This window comes from Leucoraja erinacea, chromosome 19 (assembly GCF_028641065.1).
Source record: "Leucoraja erinacea ecotype New England chromosome 19, Leri_hhj_1, whole genome shotgun sequence".
Taxonomy (NCBI): domain Eukaryota; kingdom Metazoa; phylum Chordata; class Chondrichthyes; order Rajiformes; family Rajidae; genus Leucoraja; species Leucoraja erinaceus.
The window spans coordinates 20,363,203-20,385,838 of record NC_073395.1 but is presented as its reverse complement, the minus strand read 5'-3'; the positions used below and the strand labels follow the sequence as shown (position 1 = coordinate 20,385,838).

The following is a 22,636-nucleotide window of genomic DNA, read 5'->3' as shown; positions in this document are numbered from 1 at the left end:
GGCTGTTTTATTATACAGATGTCAAGTGTATATAGACAGCGATCGTTATAATCTAAACACACATAAACCTCCCTGCAAATCCACCCTCCTCAATAAGAAACAGACACAATAACCCCAGTAAAACACCACACAGTGTGTGCGGGCTAGCGTTCTTCCTGATCTGCAGTTGCTTCTAACAGCACGGATCTGAGCAAACGTTCCTTTTCCCAACCCAACACGGTGGGCACGGTGGCGCAGTGATAAAGCTGCTGTCTCACCGCACCAGAGACCCAGGTTTGATCCTGACACGGGCGCTGTCTGTACGGAATTTGCCCGTTCTCCCTGTGACCACGTGGGTATCCTCCGTGTGCTCCGATTTCCTCCTACATCCCAAAGATGTGCGGGTTTGTAAATTAATTGGGTTTTGTAAATTGCTCCCTAGTGTGTAGGGTAGAACTAGTGTATGGGCGATTGTTGGTCAGCATGGACTCGGTGGGCCAAAGATCCTGTTTCCACGCTGCATCTCTAGACGAAACTGGGCAGTCCATAAGGCATCTACTCTTTCACTATTTACTCTTTTCCCCGCAGTTCTGCTGCATTTCTGGAGAACATGGATAGGGGACGTTTCAGGTCGGGACCTTTCTTCAGGCTCATCCAATTGGGGTGTGGGAAGGAGGGGATAGAAAGCTGGAAGAAACCTCTCCTTATAACTACAGCATTTCATTCCAGACAATATCCTGGTGTTGACACAAGGAACTGCAGCAGTGGGAATCTTGAGCAAAACACAAAGTGCAGGAGGAACTCAGCGAGTCGGCAGCATCTGTGGAGGGAATGGACAGATGGAGTTTTAAAGTCTAAAGAAGGATCCTGACTCAAAATGTTGCCTGTCCATGTCCCTCCACAGATTAAAAAAAGACACAAAGTGTCGGAGTAACTCAGCGGGTCTGCATCTCTGGAGAACATGGAATGTTGATGTTTCGGGTCGGGACCCTTCTTCAGACAGGTGACATTTCTTCAGACGTCTGTCGAATCATCGAGTCATACAACACAGGAAAAAGGCCATGTCACCAGAGATGCTGCCTGACCTGCTGAGTTACCTGGTGTCCTTTCAAATTTTTTTTTATTTTGGTTTTCCGCCATCTGAATTGTGTGGAACTTTCATTTCTTCATATTCCCATTTGAAACTTGGGAGGAAACAATTCACAAGAAAATACAGGACCTTTACTTCCTTTCCAACAGTATTTGGTGACCCGCGGTCATTGCACGATACAATGGGGGTTGGGTTTCCTGCACGTCTAAGACCGTCACTGATGGAAAAGTTATTGTCAGATTTAAAAAAAACACTGCACTGGTGGTTATGACAACCAGTGAGAAGCTAAAACAGAACACATCTGTGCCTTGGTGATATTGGAGAGACACTTCCGCTGTTTCGCAGTGTCGCGGTGGCGCAGCGGTAGAGTTGCTGCCTTGCAGCGAATGCAGCACCGGAGACCCGGGTTTGATCCCGACGACGGGTGCTGTCTGTACGGAGTTTGTATGTTCTCCCCATGACCTGTGTGGGGAGATCATCAATTCCCTCCCATACTCCAAAGACATACAGGTTTGTAGGTTAATTGGGTTGGTAAATGTAAAAATTGTCCATAGTGGGTGCAGGATAGTGTTAATGTGCTGGGATCGCTGGTCGGTGCGGACCCGGTGGGCCGAAGGGCTCGTTTCCGCGAATTATCCCTAAACTAAACTAAACTTCCACTGTTTGCTTTGACTATACGGTCATAAGTTCTTAAGTCATAGAAGCAGAATTAGGCCTTTCGGCCCTTTGAGTCTACTCCGCCATTCAATGATGGCTGATCTATCTTTTCCTCTCAACTGTACTGTTTGTTTGGTTGGTTTGGTAATGCTATGTTATCAGATCAGATAATACTATACAGGAATATAATCAAGCACAATAGGCGGAGCAAAGGGGAAAGATACCAGCGTGCAGAATAAAGTTCTCAGCATTGTAGCATAATGGATCATAAGTTATAGGAGCAGAATTAGGCTATTCGGCTCAACGAGGCTACTCAGCCATTCAACCATGGCTGAGCTATCTTTCCATTCTCTTGCATTCTTCCGCTAACCTTTGAACCCCTTAAGGGCCTGTCCCACCAGCATGTGACTGCATGCGGCGAGCGAGGCTCTACGTGGTCGCTTGAGCCATACGGCCTCGCAGGGCCGGTCGCTCTTCGATCGCTGGAGCCGTATGGAGTTGTGCGGGGCTGGTCCGGACATCGCGCGGGGCTCCGAAAAACTGACACTGTTGAGGCCGCATTGAGGCCGTACGCAGCGCTTCGACGGGCGTAAGCAGTGACTCTACCCCGTACGCAGCGTCTTGACACCGTACGCAGCATCTTGACGGCGTACACCTAGCGCATGGCGTTGCGTGATGACGTAACCGCCCGACGCCATACGACGTCCAAATTCAGTCGGCCCGTCTCCTGCCCAGCTGATTGGTGAATATGATGTCAGGACCAGCCCCGCACAACTCCAGACGGCTCCTCGGTTGGAGGTGGGACCGGCCCCGCGAGGCCGTACGCCTCAAGCCACCACGTTTAGTCGCGCTCGCCACATGCAGTCGCATGCTGGTGGGACAGGCCCTTTACAAATCAAGAACCTATCAACCTCTGTTTTATAAGTACCCATGACTTGGCCTCCACAGCCGTCTGTGGCAATGAATTCCACAGATTCACCACCCTCTGACAAAATAAATTTCTCCTCATTTCCATTCAAAAGTTTGGTCCTTTTATTCTGAGGCTATGTGCTCTGGTCCTAGACTCTCCCACTAGTGGATACATCCTCTCCACATCCACTCTATCTGGGGCGTTCACCATTCGGTAAGTTTCAATGCGATTGCTCCTCATCCTAAACTTCAATGAGTGCCGTCAAACATTCCCCATAAATAACCCCCAATCATCCCCGGCATCATTCCCGTAAACCTCCTCTTGACCCTCTCCAATACACATCCTTCCTCAGAGAGGGAGACACAATGACACGGTGGTAGAGTTGCTGCCTCACAGCGCCAGAGACCCGCGTTCGATCCTGCCTGCGGGTGCTGTCCGTAGGGAGTTTGAACGTGCTCCTTGTGACCGTGTGGGGTCTCTCCTGATGCTTCCGTTTTCTCCCACACCACATTGTAGGTTAATTGGCTTTGGTAAAAATTGTAAAAATGTCCCTGGTGTGAGTAGGATAGTGCTAGTGTACGGGGATCGGCAGTCGGCGCCGTCTCAGTAGACAATAGATGGGCCGAAGGGCTTGTTTGCACGCTGTATCGCTAAACCTGAACTAAAGATGGGGTCCAAAGTTGCTCACAATGTGCACAATCATCCATCGTAAGCAAGCAATCAGACCACATCTGCCTTGGGGAGCCAGTGATTCACATCTGTAGCTCTGCGGCTTGGACTGAGACCAGTGGTATTGCGGCAGGATGAAAATTATTGACAAACAAAAAGGACTTTCACTTCCGTCAGATGTTTCACATCTGCCCCAGATGCCAGACACGTGCAGCCTCAGAACATCTTTTAGCTTCTTCACCCAGAGAGCGGTGAGTACCAGGAACACACTGCCGGAGGGAGGGGTGGAGGCAGAGGCATGGACTGTGTTTAAGAAGTTATAGTCATTCAGCATGGAAACAGGCCCTTCGGCCCAACTTGCCCATGCCAACCAACATGTCCCATCTACATTAGTCCCACCTGCCCGCATTTGGCCCTCTAATCCTATCCTATCTGTGTTCCTCTCTAAATGCTTTTTAAATGTTGTGATAGTACCTGCTTCAACTACCTCCTCCGGCAGCTCGTTCCATACACCCACCACCCTTTGTGTAAAGATGTTGCATTTCAGGTCCCAAATAAATCTTCCCCCCCTCACCTTAAATCTGTCCCCTGTGGTAGACACAAAGAACTGCAGATGCTGGCTTATCAAAAAATAAAGATACAGAGTGCTGGAGTAACTCAGTGGGTCAGGCGTCACCCCTGGAGAAAATGGATAGGTGACATTTCGGTTTGGGACCCTTCCTCGGAGTCCATTTCAGGATCTCCTTCATTCAGTCAGTATTTGGAAAGAATCTAGGCATGTCCTTGAATTGCCCAAATGTAGAAGACTAGTGTGCCAAGTGGTGCATGTTCGATAGGTATGGGTCGGTGCCAACTAGCTGGACGTTCGATAGATATGGGTCGGTGCCAACTAGCGGGAAGAGGGTTACACAGTACAATAAGCAGTACAGTGATGCAGCGGTAGAGGTGCTGCCTCACAGCGCCAGAGTATCGGTTCGATACTGACCCCGGGTGCTGTCTGTACGGAGTTTGTACGCTCCCTCTGTGACTGCGTGTGTTTTCTTCGGGTGCTCTGGTTTCCTCCCACATTTCAAAGATGTACGGGTTTGTAGGTTAATTGGCTTCTGTAAATTGTCCCTACTAGGATGGAACTAGTGCACGGGGAACGCTGGTTGGTACGGACCCAGTGGGCCGAAGGGCCTGTTTCCACTTTGTATCTCTAAACAAAACTAAACTACAATAGATAGAGCAAAGGGGAAGAATCAGAACGCAGAAGATTCTCCTTGAGGTGCTCCTGTAAATATTGGCTGCTCAAGACCACACTCAGACCACACTGGTGAAAGTCAGTGAGATTCAGTGTGAGTCAGCTGGACGAGGGTTCAAGACTCTCTCTGGGGATTCAGGCATAAAGGACCTTGACTGACACGGGCCTGAATGGCGGAGAGAACACAGTCGTGTGAGAGCTGACGTATCTCAGAGACAGAGCCATCCACTTTCTCCCTCTGCTGCTCAGGGAGGTGAGGGAGAGTTCAGTCTAGTTTCATGAAAAGGAACTGCAGATGCTGGTTTATACCAAAGATGGACACAAAGTGCTGGAGTAACTCAGCGGGTCAGGCAGCATCTCTGAAGATCATGGATAGGTGACATTTCTTCAGACTGATTGTGGTACAAGGTAGGAGCTGGAAGCAAGAAAAGATCAGGAGAAATCAGGCCAAATGTCCTGGTCTTTTTTTGCTTCCAGTACCCCATCCCCCTAGTCAGTGTGAAGAAGGGTCCCGACCCGGAACGTCACCTAGCCATGTTCTCCAGAGATGCTGCCCGACCTGCTGAGTTAATCCAGCACTCTATGTCTACGTTTAGTTTACTTTTGTTTAGACCTGGTCTCTGGAGCCGCAGTGCAACAACTCTACTACTGTGCCACTGTGCCGTTCCATTCCAGTTGTGGTTCTGTTAGAGAGCATGTTATTTTGTATAAAATCCAGCAAGGTAAATTGAGTCCTTATATCCTTCTAGTACAGTGGCACAGCAGTAGAGTCGCTGCCTTACAGACCTGGCGTCGATCCTGACCATGGGTGCTGTCTGTATGGAGTTTGCACGTACTCCCACGTGGGTTTTCCCCGGGTACTCTGGTTTTGTCCCACACACCAAATCAGTACAGGTTTGTAGGTTAATTGGCTTCGGTAACAATTGTAAATTGTCCCTAGTGCGTAGGATAATGCTAGTCTGCGGCGTGATCACAGGTCGGGCCTAAGAGCCTATTTCTGCTCAGTATCTCTGAAGTCTAATGTACAGTCATTATACGGCGATTGCTGCATGAAATAACATTGCTTCTATTTACTGCAGCACGTGCTTTGTGGGTGAAGATTTCACCAGACTAGTAAAGCACATCATTACACACTCTGAGGCGAGGGTCTGAGTGAGCTGAGTAAACAACCCAGCCGCTTATCTGCAATTTTGCCATGTTTGCTTCCTGTACATTAGTCCAATGATCGTTTAATGGAGAATCACCTAATTAAATAACACTTGGGCTACAGACCAGTAAGTTCCACGCCTGGGGCGCAGCGCTAGAATTGCTGCCTCACCGCGCCAGTGACCCGGCTTCGATCCCGACTACGGGTGCTGTCTGTACGGAGTTCGCACGTTCTCCCTGTGACCGCGTGGGTTTTCTCCGGGTGCTCTGGTTTCCTCCCACATCCCAAAGACGTGCAGTTTGGTAGGTTAATAAACTTCTGAAAATTGTCCCTAGTTTGTAGGACAGAACTAGTGTATGGGGTGACCTGAAGACGGGTACGGATCTCAAACGTCACCCAGGGCCTACTTCTGCTCCTGTCACTTTTGAACGTACAGTGAAATTCTATTTTTTACATACAGTTCAGCAAAGTGTTGCCACTGCTGAACACAACGCCCGATTATGAATGGAAGATACTTTATTGTCACATGTACTATGGTGCAATGAAATGGCTTTGTTTTGCATTCAACACAAGTGTCGCCACGTGTCTGGCGCCAAATGTTCACCAAACAGTCCTATCAACTGCCGGCTGCCACTCCGCCGGGTCCCCCCTCCTTCCGCCCCCCCCCCCCACCCCCACCCTCACCCTCACCCCACTCTCACCCTCACCCCATCACCCCCACGCCTCACCTCCACCCTCACACCATCGCCCCCCCCATCCTCAGCCCCACCCCATCCACCCCCACCCCCAGCCCAACCCACCCCTCCACCCCCCACCCTCACCCCCACCCCATCGCACCCCCACCCTCACCCCCCCACCCTCACCCCCACCCCATCGCACCCCCACCCCGGGTCCCTCTTCCTTCTCGCCTCTCCCCCTTTGTTCCATTCATTCACGACGGCCCTCCTCGCTCCAGGACCTCCCCGCTCTCGATGGCGCGGGTCCCGTCGACGCCAGTGGTTGGGTGCCGGGTATGGAGACCGCGGTGGGTCCTCCCTATGACTAGACATAGCCCACCGAGACCGCGTGCAAGAGTCGCCAGGTTTTGGCGCCATTTCCAGAGTCCGGTCCAGACCGCGCTCATTCGGCCTCTAGGAGCAGCACCTGATCCAGGCGACCCCCAGGCTGCTGCAGGGCCTCCAGCTGTTGCCTCCGTCTGGATCATCCAGCGATCTGTCGTCCCTCTCCTCGCCCGGCCTTCAGTCCATGCCCTGGGAGCGCCTCCCGCAGCCGGCCTTGAGGACCCTGGAAGATGCCGGGGGTGGTGGTGAAGGCAGACACTATAGTGGCATTTACGAGGCTTGGAGATAGCCACATGGATATCGGGGGGATACGGATCACATGCGGGCAGGGATTAGTAAAGCAAGGCATCATATTCGGCACAGATATTGTGGGCTGAAGGGCCTGTCCCTGGGTTGTACAGTTCTGTAGCTCTATGGACTGCCCTGTTGTTGCCGAGTCCCGTCCCTTAGTCCCAAGTTATATTTTGAGCATGAATAAAGCAAAGAATGACTCAAAGATTAATAAGGAAGGAAAAATTAGACAGGGAGACAAAGCTGGTTAGGAATGTAAAAATGAGAGTTTCCACAGATATCTGAAGATGGAAAAGAATTAATGCAGTGAGTCTGGGGAATTAAAATGGAAAGTGAGGCAGTGGCAGATGAATTAAACAGGTGTATTTTGCATTAATCATCAATCTAGAGGATACAATAACATCGCAGAAATAGCTGTAGATGTGGAATTGGACGGGAGGGTGGAACGGGAAATTACATTCACCAGGAACACATTGATGGATGTCCCCTTCTCTCTTTGCGGAGAGATTTTTGTCCAGTTTAAAGATACAGCATGGAAACTGGCCCTTCGGCCCACCTAGTGCATGCCGACCATCGATCACCCATTCACACTTGTTTTACGTGTAGGAAGGAACTACAGATGCTGGTTTAAACTTTAAAAACACCTCCAAGACCAAGGAGCTGATTATTGACTTCAGGAGGTCCCACAATGGAGAATACGCCCCAATCTCCATTTACGGGGAAAGTGTGGAGAGAGTGTCCAGCTTTAAGTTTCTGGGCACTCACATTTCAGAGGACCTCACATGGTCCACCAACACCGCTGCGCTGGTCATGAAGGCACAGCAACGACTGTTCTTCCTGAGGACATTAAAAAAGACTGGTCTGCCCCAACAGCTGCTGACAACGTTCTACCACTGCACCACTGAGAGCATATTAACGTATGGCATCTCTGTGTGGTATTTCAGCTGCACGGATGCGGAGAGGAGAGCTCTTCAGCGCGTCGTCCACAGAGCGCAGAGGATCATTGGGACAGAGCTACCAGCCTTGGAGGGCATCTACCACACACGGTGCCTCAGGAAGGCCGTCAGCATCCATAAAGACTAATCACACCCCTGTAACGGACTGTTCGAACTACTTCCCTCCGGCAGACATAACAAGGCCTTCTACGCCCGAACCTCCAGACACAGAAACAGCTTTATTCCAAGAGCTATAGCGGCTCTGAACCGGCCTGCTTAGTGCACCCCACCCCCCCATGGACTGTCTCCCTCGGATGGTCACGACACACAGCTTATTTATTTATTTTACTTTTCTTTTTCATCGGTTGGAGCTGCATACTAAATCTCATTGCACTGACGTGCAATGACAATAAAAGATATTATTATTATTATTATTATTATTATTATTATTATTATTATTAGATAGGCGCCAAAAGCTGGAGTAACTCAGCGGGAAAGGCAGCATCTCTGGAGAGAAGGTATGGGTGAAGAAGGGTCTCGACCCGAAACGTCACCTATGCTGAGTTACTCCAGTTTTTGGCGCCTATCTTCAGTTTAAACCAGCATCTGCAGTTCCTTCCTCCAGATTTTGGCCTCACTCTAGCTTCCCACTTCACCAAAGACAGTTCATAGAAAGGTGAGGTTACCGTTGTGCAGTGTTCAAAAGTGATAGTGGCTGGGAAGATGCTGTTCTTGAACCTGGAGGTCACGGTTTTCAGGCTCCTGTACCTTCTTCCTGATGGCAGGAATGAAATGAGAGCATCGGCAGGGTGGTGTGGGTCTCTGATGATGCTGGGTGCCTTTTTGAGGCAGTGATTCCTCTAGATCCCCTCGATGGTGGGGAGGTCAGTATGCGATGGCCCGGGCAGTGTTGACCGCTATCTGTCACCAGAGCTAGATAGGGCTCTTAAAAATAGCGGAGTCAGGGGATATGGGGAGAAGGCAGGAACGGGGTACTGATTGGGGATGATCAGCCATGATCACATTGAATGGCGGTGCTGGGTCGAAGGGCCGAATGGCCTACTCCAGCACCTATTGCCTATTGTCTATTAGCTGATGTATCCGCAGCCTCTTATGTTTTCAAATTGTATGCCCTTTTATCAATATTTTTTTGGTTCCATTTCACCGGTAAATGTAGTACCTCAGTGGAAGAGAGGTTTTCTGTTCAAGTGAGAGAATTGTAGCCGCAACTTTGATTCCCCAATCCCAGAAGAGTTGGGTCCTGTTGGTTACGTGTGCAATACACGCCATCCTGTGGCTACATTCAGAATTACATTTCGAAATAGTCAGAACATCTGAACAAAGGTCCCGACCAAAAACGTCACCTATCCATCTGCTCCAGAGATGATGTTGCCTGTCCCATTGACTCACTCAAGCATTTTGTGACTTTTTTTCTAAACCAGCATCTGCAGTTCTTTGTGTCTGCACTATATTCTGCGCTCTCCTCTTTTTGCACTACCCGATATGCCATGTGTAGTATGATCTAAAAAAACCCACAAAGTAACTCAGCAGATCAGGCAGCATCTCTGGAGAATATGAATCGATGACGTTTCGGGGTCAGGACACTTCTTTGGAGACTGATGGAGGGTTCCAAGCCAGAACGAATCTCAACCCCGCTCTAATTCCCATACCCTGGCTCCTACTTCCAGAGCATTTATGGATAACTGAATCACTTTTGACATGGAGTCCATTCGGCCCATATTCAGTGCTAAAGCTCCCGCTCCTACCCATATACTGTTGACCTTCCCCAATTCCCATTTGGGACTGTTTAGTTTAGTTTAGTTTAGTTCAGTTTAGCTTAGTTTAGGTTACTTTAATTTACTATAGTTTACTTTAGATTAGTTTAGAGATACAGCGTGGAAACAGACTGCTTGGCTAACTGGGTCAAGGCCAACCATCGATCACCCATTCACACTAGTTCTATGTTATCCCACTTTCTCATCCACTCCCTACAAACTAGTGACAATTTACAGAGGGCCAACTAACGTACAAACCTTCACATCTTTGGGATATGAAGGAAACCAGGACACTTAGAGGAAACCCACCCAGTCACAGGGAGAACGTACAAACCCCACACAGACAGTGCCCGTGATGGGGATCGAACCTGGGTCTCTGGTGTAGTGATTCATTGTTCATTCAGCCAGTAACTTCTTGATCACAGTACAATACTAGCTGCAGAAAAGTTGGCATAAGACACCACTTTAAATAGTGTGGCCAAAAGGCATCTGATATGTGTTATTTGATTGCAATTCAAATGGGAGTGAGATGGGGTTTGAAATGTTTTGGCAGTGTTCCCGAACGGCCGTGATGGCATGCAGGAAAGCCAATTCCATTCCCGCCCCCTCCCCTGAAAATATCTCCGACCACATTCCATCTTTGTCCCGCCCCCTCCCCTGTCATAACTGAAGAAGGGTCTCGACCCGAAACGTCACCCATTCCTTCTCTCCAGAGATGCTGCCTCACCCGCTGAGTTACTCCAGCATTATGTGTCTACCTTCGATTTAAACTAGCATCTGCAGTTCTTTCCGGCACATTTTATCCATTTCCTCTTGCCACTTCCACAATTCAGATAGCTTGATCAATGACTCAGTGCAAGAACAGAGAGTTGTGGACACAGCCCAGACCATCACTCTCTTCCATTGACTCCATCTACACCTCACACTACCTCGGCAAGTCCACCAGCATAATCAAAGACCAGTCTCACCCCGGTCACTCCCTCTTCTCCCCTCTCCCATCAGGCAACAGGTACAGAAGTGTGAAAACGCACATGTCCAGATTCAGGGACTGTTTCTTCCCAGCTGTTATCTCAGGCAACTGAACCGTCATATCACCAACTAGAGAACAGTCCAGAGTTAGTATCCACCTCACTGGAGACCCTTGGACTATCATTACTCGGACTTTACAGGACTTCATCTTGCACAAAATGTTATTCCCTTTATCCGGTGTCTGTACTCTGTGGGTGGCTCGATTGTAAACAGGAATAGTCTTTTCGCTGACATGATAGCACGCAACAAAAGCTTTTCACTGTATCTCAGTACACATGACAATAAACTAAACTAAACTGCTTTAAATGCTTTAGAGATACAGAGCGGAAACAGACCCTTCAGCCCACTGAGACCGTGCAGACCAGTGATCATCCCATATATTAACTCTGTCCTACATACTAAGGGCTACTTACAGAAGAGTCTGAAGAAGGATCCCGATCCAAAATGCCACCTATCCATGTTCTCGAGAAAGGCTACCTGACCCAACTTTGAAGAGTCTGAAGAAGGATCCCGATCCAAAATGCCACCTATCCATGTTCTCGAGAAAGGCTACCTGACCCGCTGAGTGCATTTCAGCACTTTTTTTTTGTTAACCTGCATGTGCAGTTCCTTGTATCTACATTGTTCCCACTGTGAGCTGGTAGAGTTGCTGCCTCGCGATGCCGGAGGCCAGGGTTCGATCCTGACCTTGGGCGTTGGCAGTGTGTGGATTTTGCCGTTCTCGCAGTGACCGCGTGGGTTTCCTACGGGCGCTCTGGTTTCCTCCCACATCCCAAAGATGTACACGTTTATAGGCTAATTGCCCTTCTGCAAATGTCCTTAGTGTGTAAGGAGAGGATGAGGGACTCGGATAACATAGAACTAGTGTGAACATGGTCGAAGGGCCTGTTTCCCTGCTGTGTCTTTCAATCAATTCAATCAATCAGTCGGACAATGCATGTCCTTTAAGAGTAAATTGTAAGCACATTCAAGGATGTTTTTCAGTAACGGGAGAGTCTAGGACCAGAATAAAAGACATATGTTTAGAATGGAGATGAGGCGGAATTTCTTTATCCAGAGGGTGGTGAATCTGTGGAATTCATTGCTACAGACGGCTGTGGAGGCCAAGTCAGTGGGTATTTTTAAAGCGTAGATTGACAGGCTCTTGATTAGTAAAGGTGTCAAAGGTTACGTGGAGAATGCAGGAGAATGGGAGGGAAATTGAGAGGTAAAGATAGAACAGCCATGATTGAAAGGGAGAGTAGACTCGATGGGCTGAATGGCCTAATTCTGCTGCTATGCCATGTGCTCTTACGGGCTTATTCAATGCAAATGTTGAAAGAGGTAACGGCGACAAGTAAAACGTGTGTGATTTGAGAAACCAGCTTTGCTTTCCAACGGTTCTGTGTTTGGTGTGTGCGTGAATGTGTTATGAAACAATAGACTTTAATTACTTTCAGCGGGGTAAGTCCCTGGCCTTGTGTGCTTGCAAATTGTCAGTTTGCGCATTGTTCAAGCTTTGAGCTTGCACCTGTCCGAGAGACAGGAATGCCGCGGGTAATGTTGACGGGATATCATTCTGGAACAGAATCAATCTTTACCCTCTCTGTTGTGGAGCAAAGCAGTTCATTTTTTAATCGCAAGGAGACGGGAGGGTGAGAGGGACCACTTGCGAACTTGGCAAGAAGCCAGATTTTGGTGCTGTAAACTCCAAACTGTTTCAATATGCCCTACCCTGTTATACTTCTCATGGATTACGAGCACTGTGGGCTCAACTGTAGAGTTGCTGACTTACAGCGGCAGAGTCCTGGGTTCGATCCCGAGTACAGGAGCCGTCTGTACGGAGTTTGTACGTTCTCCTTGTGACTGCGTGGGTTTTCTCCGGGAACTCCGGTTTCCTCCCACACTCCAAAAACGTACAGGTTTGAAGGTTAATTGGCTTTGGTAAAAATGTAAATTGTCCTTAATGCGTGTAGGATAGTGCCAACAGGGTGATCGATGGTTGGCCGACTCGAGGGCCTGTTTCCACACTGTATCTCCAAAGTCTACACTAAATAATCGACGTTCCCATCCCAGTCTCGCACATCCACCCACATCAACGTAACCTTTGGATCATAGAACAGTACAGCACAGGAACAGGCCCTTCGGCCCGCAATGTCCGTGCCGTACATGGTGCCAAGTTTAACAAATCCCTTTCTCAATCACGTTCTTCCTAGTGGCATCCGTCGCCCCTCCGAGTCTCAGTACTTTGAAAAAGGGTTAGGACCATTCGGCCCATCGAGTCCTGGTCTGCTTTTCGCGGAGCAGTCGGGTGCACCTGCATTCCTGTGGGTTATTCTCCCCCCAATTCCCGGCTGACAACTCCGATCGACTCTCCATCCACCATCGGCACGGCAACGGAGTTTCAGATCACCTCTCCCCTGGGTGCGGAGGCTTCCTCTGAATGAAACAACACTTCAAAGTCAGTCTTGTGTGTGCCAGTCCCAAACGTAAAGGATAACAGTAAAATCTGCCTTGCTGGCCAGTTTGCTGTTATAAAAGGCAGATTGATCCAAATTAGCTCTTGAGTCTGAGCCAATGTTTGTGCTGAAAGTATTTTTCTCTCTCTCTCTCTCTCTCTCTCTCCCTCCCCTCCCCTCCCGCCCTCTCTCTGTCTCACCGCTCAGATTTACACTGACTGGGCCAATCACTACTTGGCCAGATCTGGTCACAAGAGATTGATCAAGGACTTGCAACAGGACGTTGCTGATGGCGTTTTGTTGGCGGAGATCATCCAGATTATTGGTGAGAACATATCCCGGTTGGATCGCAGCGCGCGGACTGTATCTTGTGCAAATGTTTCTACAGTGAACTGAACACTCTCAGACACAGCATCACAGTGCCACGGCTTACTGCCTGCTCTCCATAGAGGTGCAATTAGGGGAGCTCTAATGTGCCTTGAGCAAGTGCAAATGAGTATCTGCTTAGATTAACCTTGAAGAGGAGCCTTGAATTTGGCGGGAGGATTTCTACGCCTGCCGGGACCACGTGTTTCCCATGTGTAGACACCAATTGCTGGAGCAACTCAGCGGGTCGTGCAGCATCTCTGGGGAAAAGGAATAGGTGACGTTTCGTGTCCAGACCTTACTTCAGACCGAGAGTCAGGGAGAGGGAAACTAGAGGTATGAGAAGGTTCAGAATAAATCACGGGATGGCACCGATGACCGAAGATCAAGGAAAGGTGGAGCCCACAATGGTCCATTGTTGGCTGAGGAGGAGGTGATAACAAAGGTGTAGATGAATGCAAACAGTGCAACTGGCGGGACAACTAGGGTGGGGGACATACTGCCTGACCCTTCAAGTTCCTCCAGCATTTTGTGTCTATCTTTGGTGTAAGCCAGCATCTGCAGTTCCTTCCACCACTGTTTCCCATGTGTGTTCTATGACAGTCCAAAGGTCCGTTAACCCCCCACACCTCTCCAATGGCATTGAGCCCTTGCCAAGGGTTGGCACCTTTCAGCACCCATAGTTGTTGTTCCTACCAAGCATCTTGCTCCCCTTCCATATGCCGGGAGTACATGGAGTTTGCACGTTTTCCCTGTCACCTGTGGCACGGGTTTCCTCCGGTTTCCTCCCACATCCCAAAGACGTGCCTGAGCGGCTGTGTAGGTTAAATTGCCCCTAGTGTGTAGGGAGTGGATGAGAAAGTGGGATAACATAGAACTAGTGTGAACAGGTCGACACCGACTGGTTGTCTGTGTCACGGACACTCTAAACTATAAACTAAACTAAATAATCCATGTTCCCGTCCCACTATTGCTCATCTGTCAACATCAATCTAACCTTTGGTTTGTGGAATAGTACAGCCCAGGAAGAGGCCCTTCGGCCCGCAATGTCCGTGCTGAACATGGTGCCGAACAAGTGGCGACACAGTGGCGCAGTGGTGGTGTTGCTGCCTCGCAGCGCCAGGGACCCGGGTTTGCTCCTGACTATGGGTGCTGTCTATATGGAGTTTGCATGTTCTCCCTGTGACTGTGTATGTTTTCTCTGGGCGCTCTGGTTTCCTCCCACATTCTAAAGAAGTGCAGGGCTCGAGGTTAATTTGTTTCGGATAAAAAAATTAGTAAATTGTTCCTTGTGTGTCGGATAGTGCTGGTGTACGGGGTGATCGCTGGTTGGCGCGGACTCGGTGGGCCCTATGTCTAAAGTCTAAAGTCAAACGAACCCCTCTCTCAGTCACGTTCTTCCCTCAGGGGCATCCGCTTCCAGGGGAATGCAGAGACGTTTGAGGTTTCACCATCATTAACCAGATCGTTGGGGAGCAGGGGCAGTGGAGGGGGTGTGGGGAACGCAGGCCAGGGTCACGGCTACCATTCATTACCATCTCTTCATGTTTTGCAGCAAATGAGAAAGTTGAAGACATCAACAGTTGCCCAAGAAGCCAAGCCCAGATGGTAAGATGATTTGCAACTTCTGAATTGCAATTGAATTAAAATGCCGCTGCATGGAAATAGGTCCTTCAATCCCACCGGGTCCACGCTGACCATCGATCACCCGTTGACACTGGTTCTATGTTATCCCACTTTCTCACCCACTCCCTACATAGTTTAGTTCAGTTCAGTTTAGTTTAGTCTAAAGATACAGCGAGCTAACAGGACTTTCGGCCCGCCGAGTCCGTGCCGACCAGCGATCACCCCGTACACCAGCACTATCATGGCACGGTGGCACAGCGGGTCGGTCAGGACACTTCTTCAGAGTGAGTCGCAGATTGACAGATTGTTGATTAGTACGGGTATTGGGGGTTATGGGGAGAAGGTGGGAGAATGGTGTTGAAAGATAAAGATAGATCAGCCGTGATTGAATGGCAGAGTAGAGTAGAATTGATGGGCCGAATGGCCGAATTCTGCTCCTATCACTTATGAACATGCACTACCTCAGCGGCTGAGTTCTTCCAGCCCTTTGTGTCCATCTATGATATCTTTGGGATCACCCCTTCAACTCAACCCCATCCCATCCCCATTTATTCTCTTATCACCCATCTGCATGGCGGCAGTTTGCAGTGGCCTGCTTAGTTTCGAGATACAGTGCGGAAACAGGCCCTTCGGCCAACCGAGTCCGTGCCGACCAGCGATCACCATACACTAACACTATTGAGTCCGTGCCGACCAGCGATCACCATACACTAACACTATCCTACTCACTAGGGACAATTTGCAATCTTTACCAAAGCCGATTAACTACAAACCCGTGCGTCTTTGGATGTGTGGGAACCCGGAGCACTGTACAGACAGAACCTGTAGTCAGGATCGAACCCGGGTCTCGGGCACTGCGAGGCAGCAACTCTACTGCGGCGCCACCGTGCTGCCCAGCTACCAGATTGGCAAAGAAAGGCAATTGCAGCATTTTTTTTCTCCCTTCTCCGATCGCTGCCTTGCATTTTCATCTGATGAAAGTCGAGATGAAATGACAATTTTACGGGAAGGAATATTTTTCTTGCAGCTTAATCAGTTCCGTCTGCCCGCTGAGTCACGCCTGCGTCTCCCTTGGGGTTGTTGCAGGATTATTTCAACTGTCTCTCCGTGAGGAAACACCACTGTGCTGACTCACGTAGGATTGGCTGGCCAAGGTACAGGGCCGTTAGTGATGTTTGCCAACCTGTTTGTGTCTGCACTGCATGGCTGCTGGCTGCTGTTCAAGTCAAGAGAGAGTAGGATGGAAGTGCGGATGCTGGTTTATACTGAAGATAGGCACAAACTCAGCGGGCCAGGCAGCATATCCGGAGAAAAGGAATAGGTGACGTTTCTGGTCAGAGCCCATCTTCAGTCAAGAGTGTTGGTTTAGTTTAGTTTATTGTCATGTGTACTGAGGTACAGTGAAAAGATTTTTGTTGCAAGCTAATAAAATCAGCGGAAATACTGTACATGATAACGATCAAGCTTGTCACAGTGTACAGATGCTGGTTTATACCAAAGATAGACACGCAGTGTTGGAGTAAAGGGCCTGTCCCACTTGGCTGTCATTTCCGCGCCATTTACATGACCTGGTAGCGTGTGGGTAGCGCGGGATGGGCGCATGGAGTGGCGTGGAGGAGTGTGGAGTTGCACACGGTATCGCGCAGCGCTCCAGGATTTCGTTCTGCACGAAATGACGGCCAAGTGGGACACCCTGGCGCGACGCAACGCCTCACCTCCAACGGCAGCAGAAGCAGGCAAGCGCTCGCCGAGCTCGGCCTGGGGCTCACGGCCGTTGTGGACCCGGATTCGCCCCCACTCAGACTGAAGAAGAGTCTCGACCCGAAACATCATCCATTCCTTCTCTCCAGAGATGCTGCCTGTCCCGCTGAGTTACTCCTGCATTTGTGTTTATCTTCAAATGACGTCACACGTTCCAGACGGCTGTGCGGACGCATGATGACGCGCGCGACTGTCGTCCGTCAGTCACTACTGGCCTGTCGCGTAAATAACGGCCAAGTGGGACAGGCCCTTTACTCGGCAGGTCAGGCAACATCTCTGGAGAAAAGGATTAGGCAACATTTCGGATCGGAAACCTTCTTCAGTCAAGTGTGTTTTTAGTTTAGTTTAGTTTATTGTCGTGTAGAGAGGGAGAATAAGGAGGCAGAGAGAGAAAGTGGGGGGGGGGAGTGGGGATAGAGGGAGGTAATGAGAATAGAGAGAAAGAGATTAGAGAGAGAGAGAAAGAGAATAGACAGAGGGATTAGAGAGAGAGAGAGAGAATGAGAAAAGAGAGAAAGATAGGAGAGAGAGAGGGAGAGGGAAGGAGGGAGAGAGAGAGAGAGAGGGAGGGAGAGAGGGAGGGAGGGAGGGAGAGAGAGAGAGAGAGAGAGAGGGAGGGAGGGAGAGAGGGGGGGAGGGAGAGAGAGAGAGAAATATGTTGTCCTTGGAGAGAGAGCATGATGTAAATGTCATCACGTTCTGGAGGTGCAGTGAACACAAATTCTGGGATCTCCTTCACATGCTTAGTGACTATGGAGGAGGGAGGGTGGGTAACGCGGAGAGGACAGAACCATTCCTCCTCTGCTTGTTCAGGCCCCGGGGTTCCTTTGTTTACAAGGGGATGTTTGAGTGGATTGAAGAACCAGTGGGCTTGACCATCCAGCCTATTTCAAGCTGGGCTTAGCCGAGTCGGACGTTTACTTTGGGAAAGATGCGACGGCCTTCGCCAGAGTGCACGGAGATTGACTGAAATGATCCCAGGGGTGTGGGACGACACACGAGCATTAACATGGAATAGCACAGCACAGGAAACAGGCTCTTTGATGCCAAGTTATAGTGGTCATGGTGGTGCAGAGGTAGAGTTGCTGCCTTAAGGGCCTGTCCCACTTTCACAACCTAATTCAAGACCTTTTTTACTCGTGGACATTTTTCATCATGCTAGAAAAAATGCCCCGACCTACTTGATGCCACGAATACCTATAACTAGCATCATGGCCTGCTACGACCTACCTACGACCTCGTGACGACCATGCTGCGAGTATGAGTCAAGGGCAAACTCGGCAGAGGTCGTGAATTAGGTCATGAAAGTGGGACAGGCCCTTTACAGCACCAACGTCACCCATTCCTTCTCTACAGAGATGCTGCCTGTTACTCCAGCCTGTTGTTCTAGCTTTTTGTGTCTCTCATAATTTCTCTCTCTCTTCCTCGCTCTCTCTCTCTCTTCTCTCTCTCTCTCTCTCTCTCTCTCTCTCTCTCTCTCTCTCTCTCTCACAAACTCTTAGAGAGTTCAGTCGAAGATTTTTTTTAAAGCATTTGAAGTGAGCCCTGCTCTAGAAGTTGTGCAAACCAGATACGTTTGAAAGTGTTTCAGCTGTTGACGGGAGCAGTGTGAGGCTGACATTTGCCTCTGCTCTGACGCTGTTACCTTGGTACAGCTGCCACTGTGTGCCGTTGCACACTGTCACAGTGACCAATGCCCCACTCCTCCGAGCTCCTGCACAGCTATTCTTTGTGCCTTCATTGCAGGATACTTGTGGTGTAAACACCCAGACACGCTTTACATAGGCTGAAGATTTGGCAAGCCGACTAGATTGGGTATTTATGAATTGTTTAACATCCTACAGAAATCGAGGACAAAGAGAGTGTTATTTCAATCTCCAAATTAGGTCCACTCCTTCCCTCTGTTGGGCTAGTGTCAGTTGGAAATGAATGCCAGGCATTCACTTCTGTCGCTGTATTTCTGGAGAGTCCAATTAATCGCGTTTCCTTTCTGCTCTGTCCCAGATTGAGAATGTCGATGCCTGTCTCAGCTTCCTGGCAGTGAGGGGAGTGCATATCCAAAGTCTCTCGGCTGAAGGTAAGTCTAGGCTTTGACTCCATTGACTTCCCACTACCTCACCCTCACTTCAGCACGGACAGAGGAAGGCCGCTGGTGCTGAGGGCGCCCATGGGTGGTCTTGCCATGGGCAGTACATGTTGCTGTTGACCTTCCATTGGAAGAGCTGATGGGTGCTGTTGCCCTTGGATTGCAATTAGCAGTGTCTACTACCTACAGTGTACTGATTGGTGCTGTGGTCGGAACCAGGTAGAGCTAATTGGTGCTCAGATTTATAGGTAAATGGCAACATTTAAGGTGCATCTGGATTGGTTTGAATCGCCAACGCTACAAACCTAATGCTGATTGGTGCTATTGAATTTGGTTCAGAGGTATTGATTGGTGCTGAGGTAGTCACAGGTAGGGCTGATTGGTGTGTACGACTAGGTCGACAACGCTGATTGGTGCTGGGGTTTTGCATGGGTAGAGGTGATTGGTGTTTAGGCTTGGATAGACACAAAATGTTGGAGTAACTCAGCGGGTCAGGCAGCATCTCTGGAGAAAAGCAGTAGGTGACGTTTCGAGTTGAGACCCTTCTTCAGTCTCAACCCAAAATGTCGCCTATCCATGCTCTCCAGAGATGCTGCCTGACCCGCTGAGTTACTCCAGCACTCTGTGTCTTTAGTGCCAAGCTTTTTGAACCAATTTGTGCTCAGGTCAAAGTTTAGCTGGAGTTGCTTGGTGTGGAGGTTGGGTCAACTGATATTATTTCCCTTGTCCGTTTCGATGGCAGTGGTGTGGCAGGAGCCATGACAGTAACCTTACCCCACATTAATATCAATCCTATAGTCACAAGGAACTGCAGATGCTGCAATCTTTGGTAAGGCCGCGGAGAAAGTCAGAGACATTTTGCACAGTTTTTGTTTTCTACATATATTTTATTCTGAATAAAGTTTATTTTTGATTTTTTTTTAAAAGATGCTGGAATCTTGGGTAAAACACAAAGCAAACGATGGAAAGCTTTTCACTGTACCTCGATCCACGTGACAATGAACTAAACAAAACAAAACTAAAGAGAACTAAACTAAACCCAACTCAAGTAAACGATGAAACCTGCCGTTTGGACCAGCAGGTCCATGGTGACCCTTGCACCTCTCCACACTACTCCCATTTACCTGCGTCACTCTGTAGCCTTGGTGATTCAAGCGCGTCTGGATGTTTCTTAAATGGCGTGAGAGTTTGTTCCTCCGCTTGCACAGGAGTTGTGTTCCAGATTCCAACCTCCCTCTCCTTGTGAAGAAATTCCCTCTTGTATCTTTCACCTATGCCAGGAGAAGGTCCCAAACCAAAACATTTCCTATCCATGTTCTCGAAGTCTGTAGAAAGGTCATAACCAGAAATGCCACCAATAGTCTCCAGAGATGCTGCCTGACCCTGAGTTACTCCAGCCAGAAGTGTCCATTTGTACATCTGTGTCCTCTTGTCCTAGACATTCCCACCAGGGGGGAAAGGATTCTTACTGTCAACCCTATCCATTCGCTCTCGAACCTTTTGCACACCTCTGTCAGGTCGCTCCTCTAGAAAGGCAATGCTGTGAGTCTGGAAAGGGTACATCTTGATCGACCGCCAGCCTATAATGGACTGAAGAACAGTGGGCCGTCACAGCAGAAAAGCAGGCAATTTGTCCCATCATGGTTGACTATAAACTGACTTTTCAATTTGACCCATTCTCATGTTTGTTATTCACTGAAAACCATTCAATTGCAAGTCTATCTTCAATTCCCGTTTTGCATATTTCCTGCTTTAGAGAGAGAGACACAACATGGAAACAGGCCCTTTGGTCCACCGAGTCCACGCCGATCACCATCGATCACCATTCACACTAGCTCCACGTTATCCTATCTCATAAATTCCCTATACACCAGCGGCAATTTACAGAGGGCCAATTAACCTACAGACCTGTCGTCTTTAGGATGTGGGAGGTTTGTAGGTTGGCATGTTGGCCTTCATAACGAGAGGATTTGAGTATAGGAGTAAAGAGGTCCTTCTGCAGTTGTACAGGGCCCTGGTGAGACCACATCTGGAGTATTATGTGCAGTTTTGGTCTCCTAATTTGAGGAAGGACATTGTTGCTATTGAGGCAGTGCAGCGTAAGTTCACGAGGTTAATCCCCGGGATGGCTGGACTGTCATATGAGGAAAGATTGGAAAGACTGGGCTTCTATTCACTGGAATTTAGAAGGATAGGAGGGGATCTTATAGAAACATATAAAATTATAAAAGGACTGGACAAGCTAGATGCAGGAAAAATGTTCCAGAACCAGGGGCCACAGTCTAAGAATAAAGGGAAGGCCATCTGAGATGAGAAAAAACGTTTTCACCCAGAGAGTTGTGAATTTGTGGAATTCAATGCTACAGAAGGCAGTGGAGGCCGGTTCACTGGATGAATTTAAAATAGAGTTATATAGAGCTCTAGGGGATAGAGGAATCAAGGGGCATGGGGAGAAGGCAGGCACGGGTTACTGATTGTGGATGATCAGCCATGATCACAATGAATGGCGGTGCTGGCTTGAATGGCCAAATGGCCTCCTCCTGCACCTATTTTCTAAGTTTCTATGAAACCGGAGCACCTGGCAGAAACTCACACAATCACAGGGAGAACGTGCAAACTCCACACAGACAGCACCCAAAGTCAGGATCGAACCCGGGACTCTGGTGCTCTGAGGCAACGGCTCTACCAACTGCACCAGTGTGCCGCTCTAATCATATCATGCTACCATCTTTTCATTCTAAACTGCTGATGTGTTAAGAGACAGGGATTTCCTGATTAATCTGGTCAATAGCTCCATAAAGGACAGAAAATCAGGGGTTCAAATTCAGAAGCCGTAGAATAAATGGATTGAGCTCAGGGTGTGAATGAGACTTTGTAAATCCATCGCTTGTTTTAACTTAGTATTGTCACATGTACTTTTGTTGCATAATATTCAGCTACAGAAAAGACTGTACGTAATTACAATCAAGCCATCCACAGTGTACAGATACAGGATATTGGCTACAACATTTAGTGCAATATAAAGTCAGATTAAAAACAGTTCAAAGCTCTCCATTGAGATAGATGGGAGGTCAGGACCACACTCTAGCTGGTGAGAGGACGGTTCAGTTGCCTGAATACAACTGGGGAAAAAACTGTCCCTGAATCTTGAGGTATGCATTTTAAATCATCAAACTACAGTAGAAACAAGGAACTGCAGATGCTAGTTGATACACAAAAAGTGCTGCAGTAACTCAGTGGGTCAGTCGGCATTCCTGGAGAACATGAATGGGTGACGTTTCGGGTCGGGCCCCTTCTTCAATCCTCGACTCAAAACGCCACCAGTCTATGTTTTCCACAGATGATGCCTGACCCGCTGAGTTACTCCAGCACAATGTCCTATTGTGTAAAAACAGCATCTGTCGTTCCTTGTTTCTACTCAGCAACTATGAAATTATTTGAACTGTGTCTTTGGTTGCTCTACGGGCTTGGGATCAGCATTATTACGAAGACCTAGTATTGTTGTTCTGAAGTGATTTGATTATGATTATTATACAAGTATTTGTTGTGTCATTGTGCTGATCTGTCTGTTTA

The 22,636-nt window shown here is 48.7% G+C and overlaps 1 protein-coding gene across 3 annotated transcripts in view; it reads left to right on the top strand.

Moving 5' to 3' along the window:
• Positions 1–22,636, top strand: part of nav3 (neuron navigator 3) — a 208,635-nt gene that overhangs the window by 41,355 nt on the left and 144,644 nt on the right. For all 3 annotated transcript variants that reach the window (XM_055650561.1, XM_055650560.1, XM_055650562.1), the window contains exons 2-4: positions 13,432–13,549; positions 15,146–15,198; positions 18,982–19,054. In XM_055650561.1, coding sequence (XP_055506536.1) covers positions 13,432–13,549; positions 15,146–15,198; positions 18,982–19,054 — 244 coding nt within the window. The remainder of the gene's footprint in view (positions 1–13,431; positions 13,550–15,145; positions 15,199–18,981; positions 19,055–22,636) is intronic.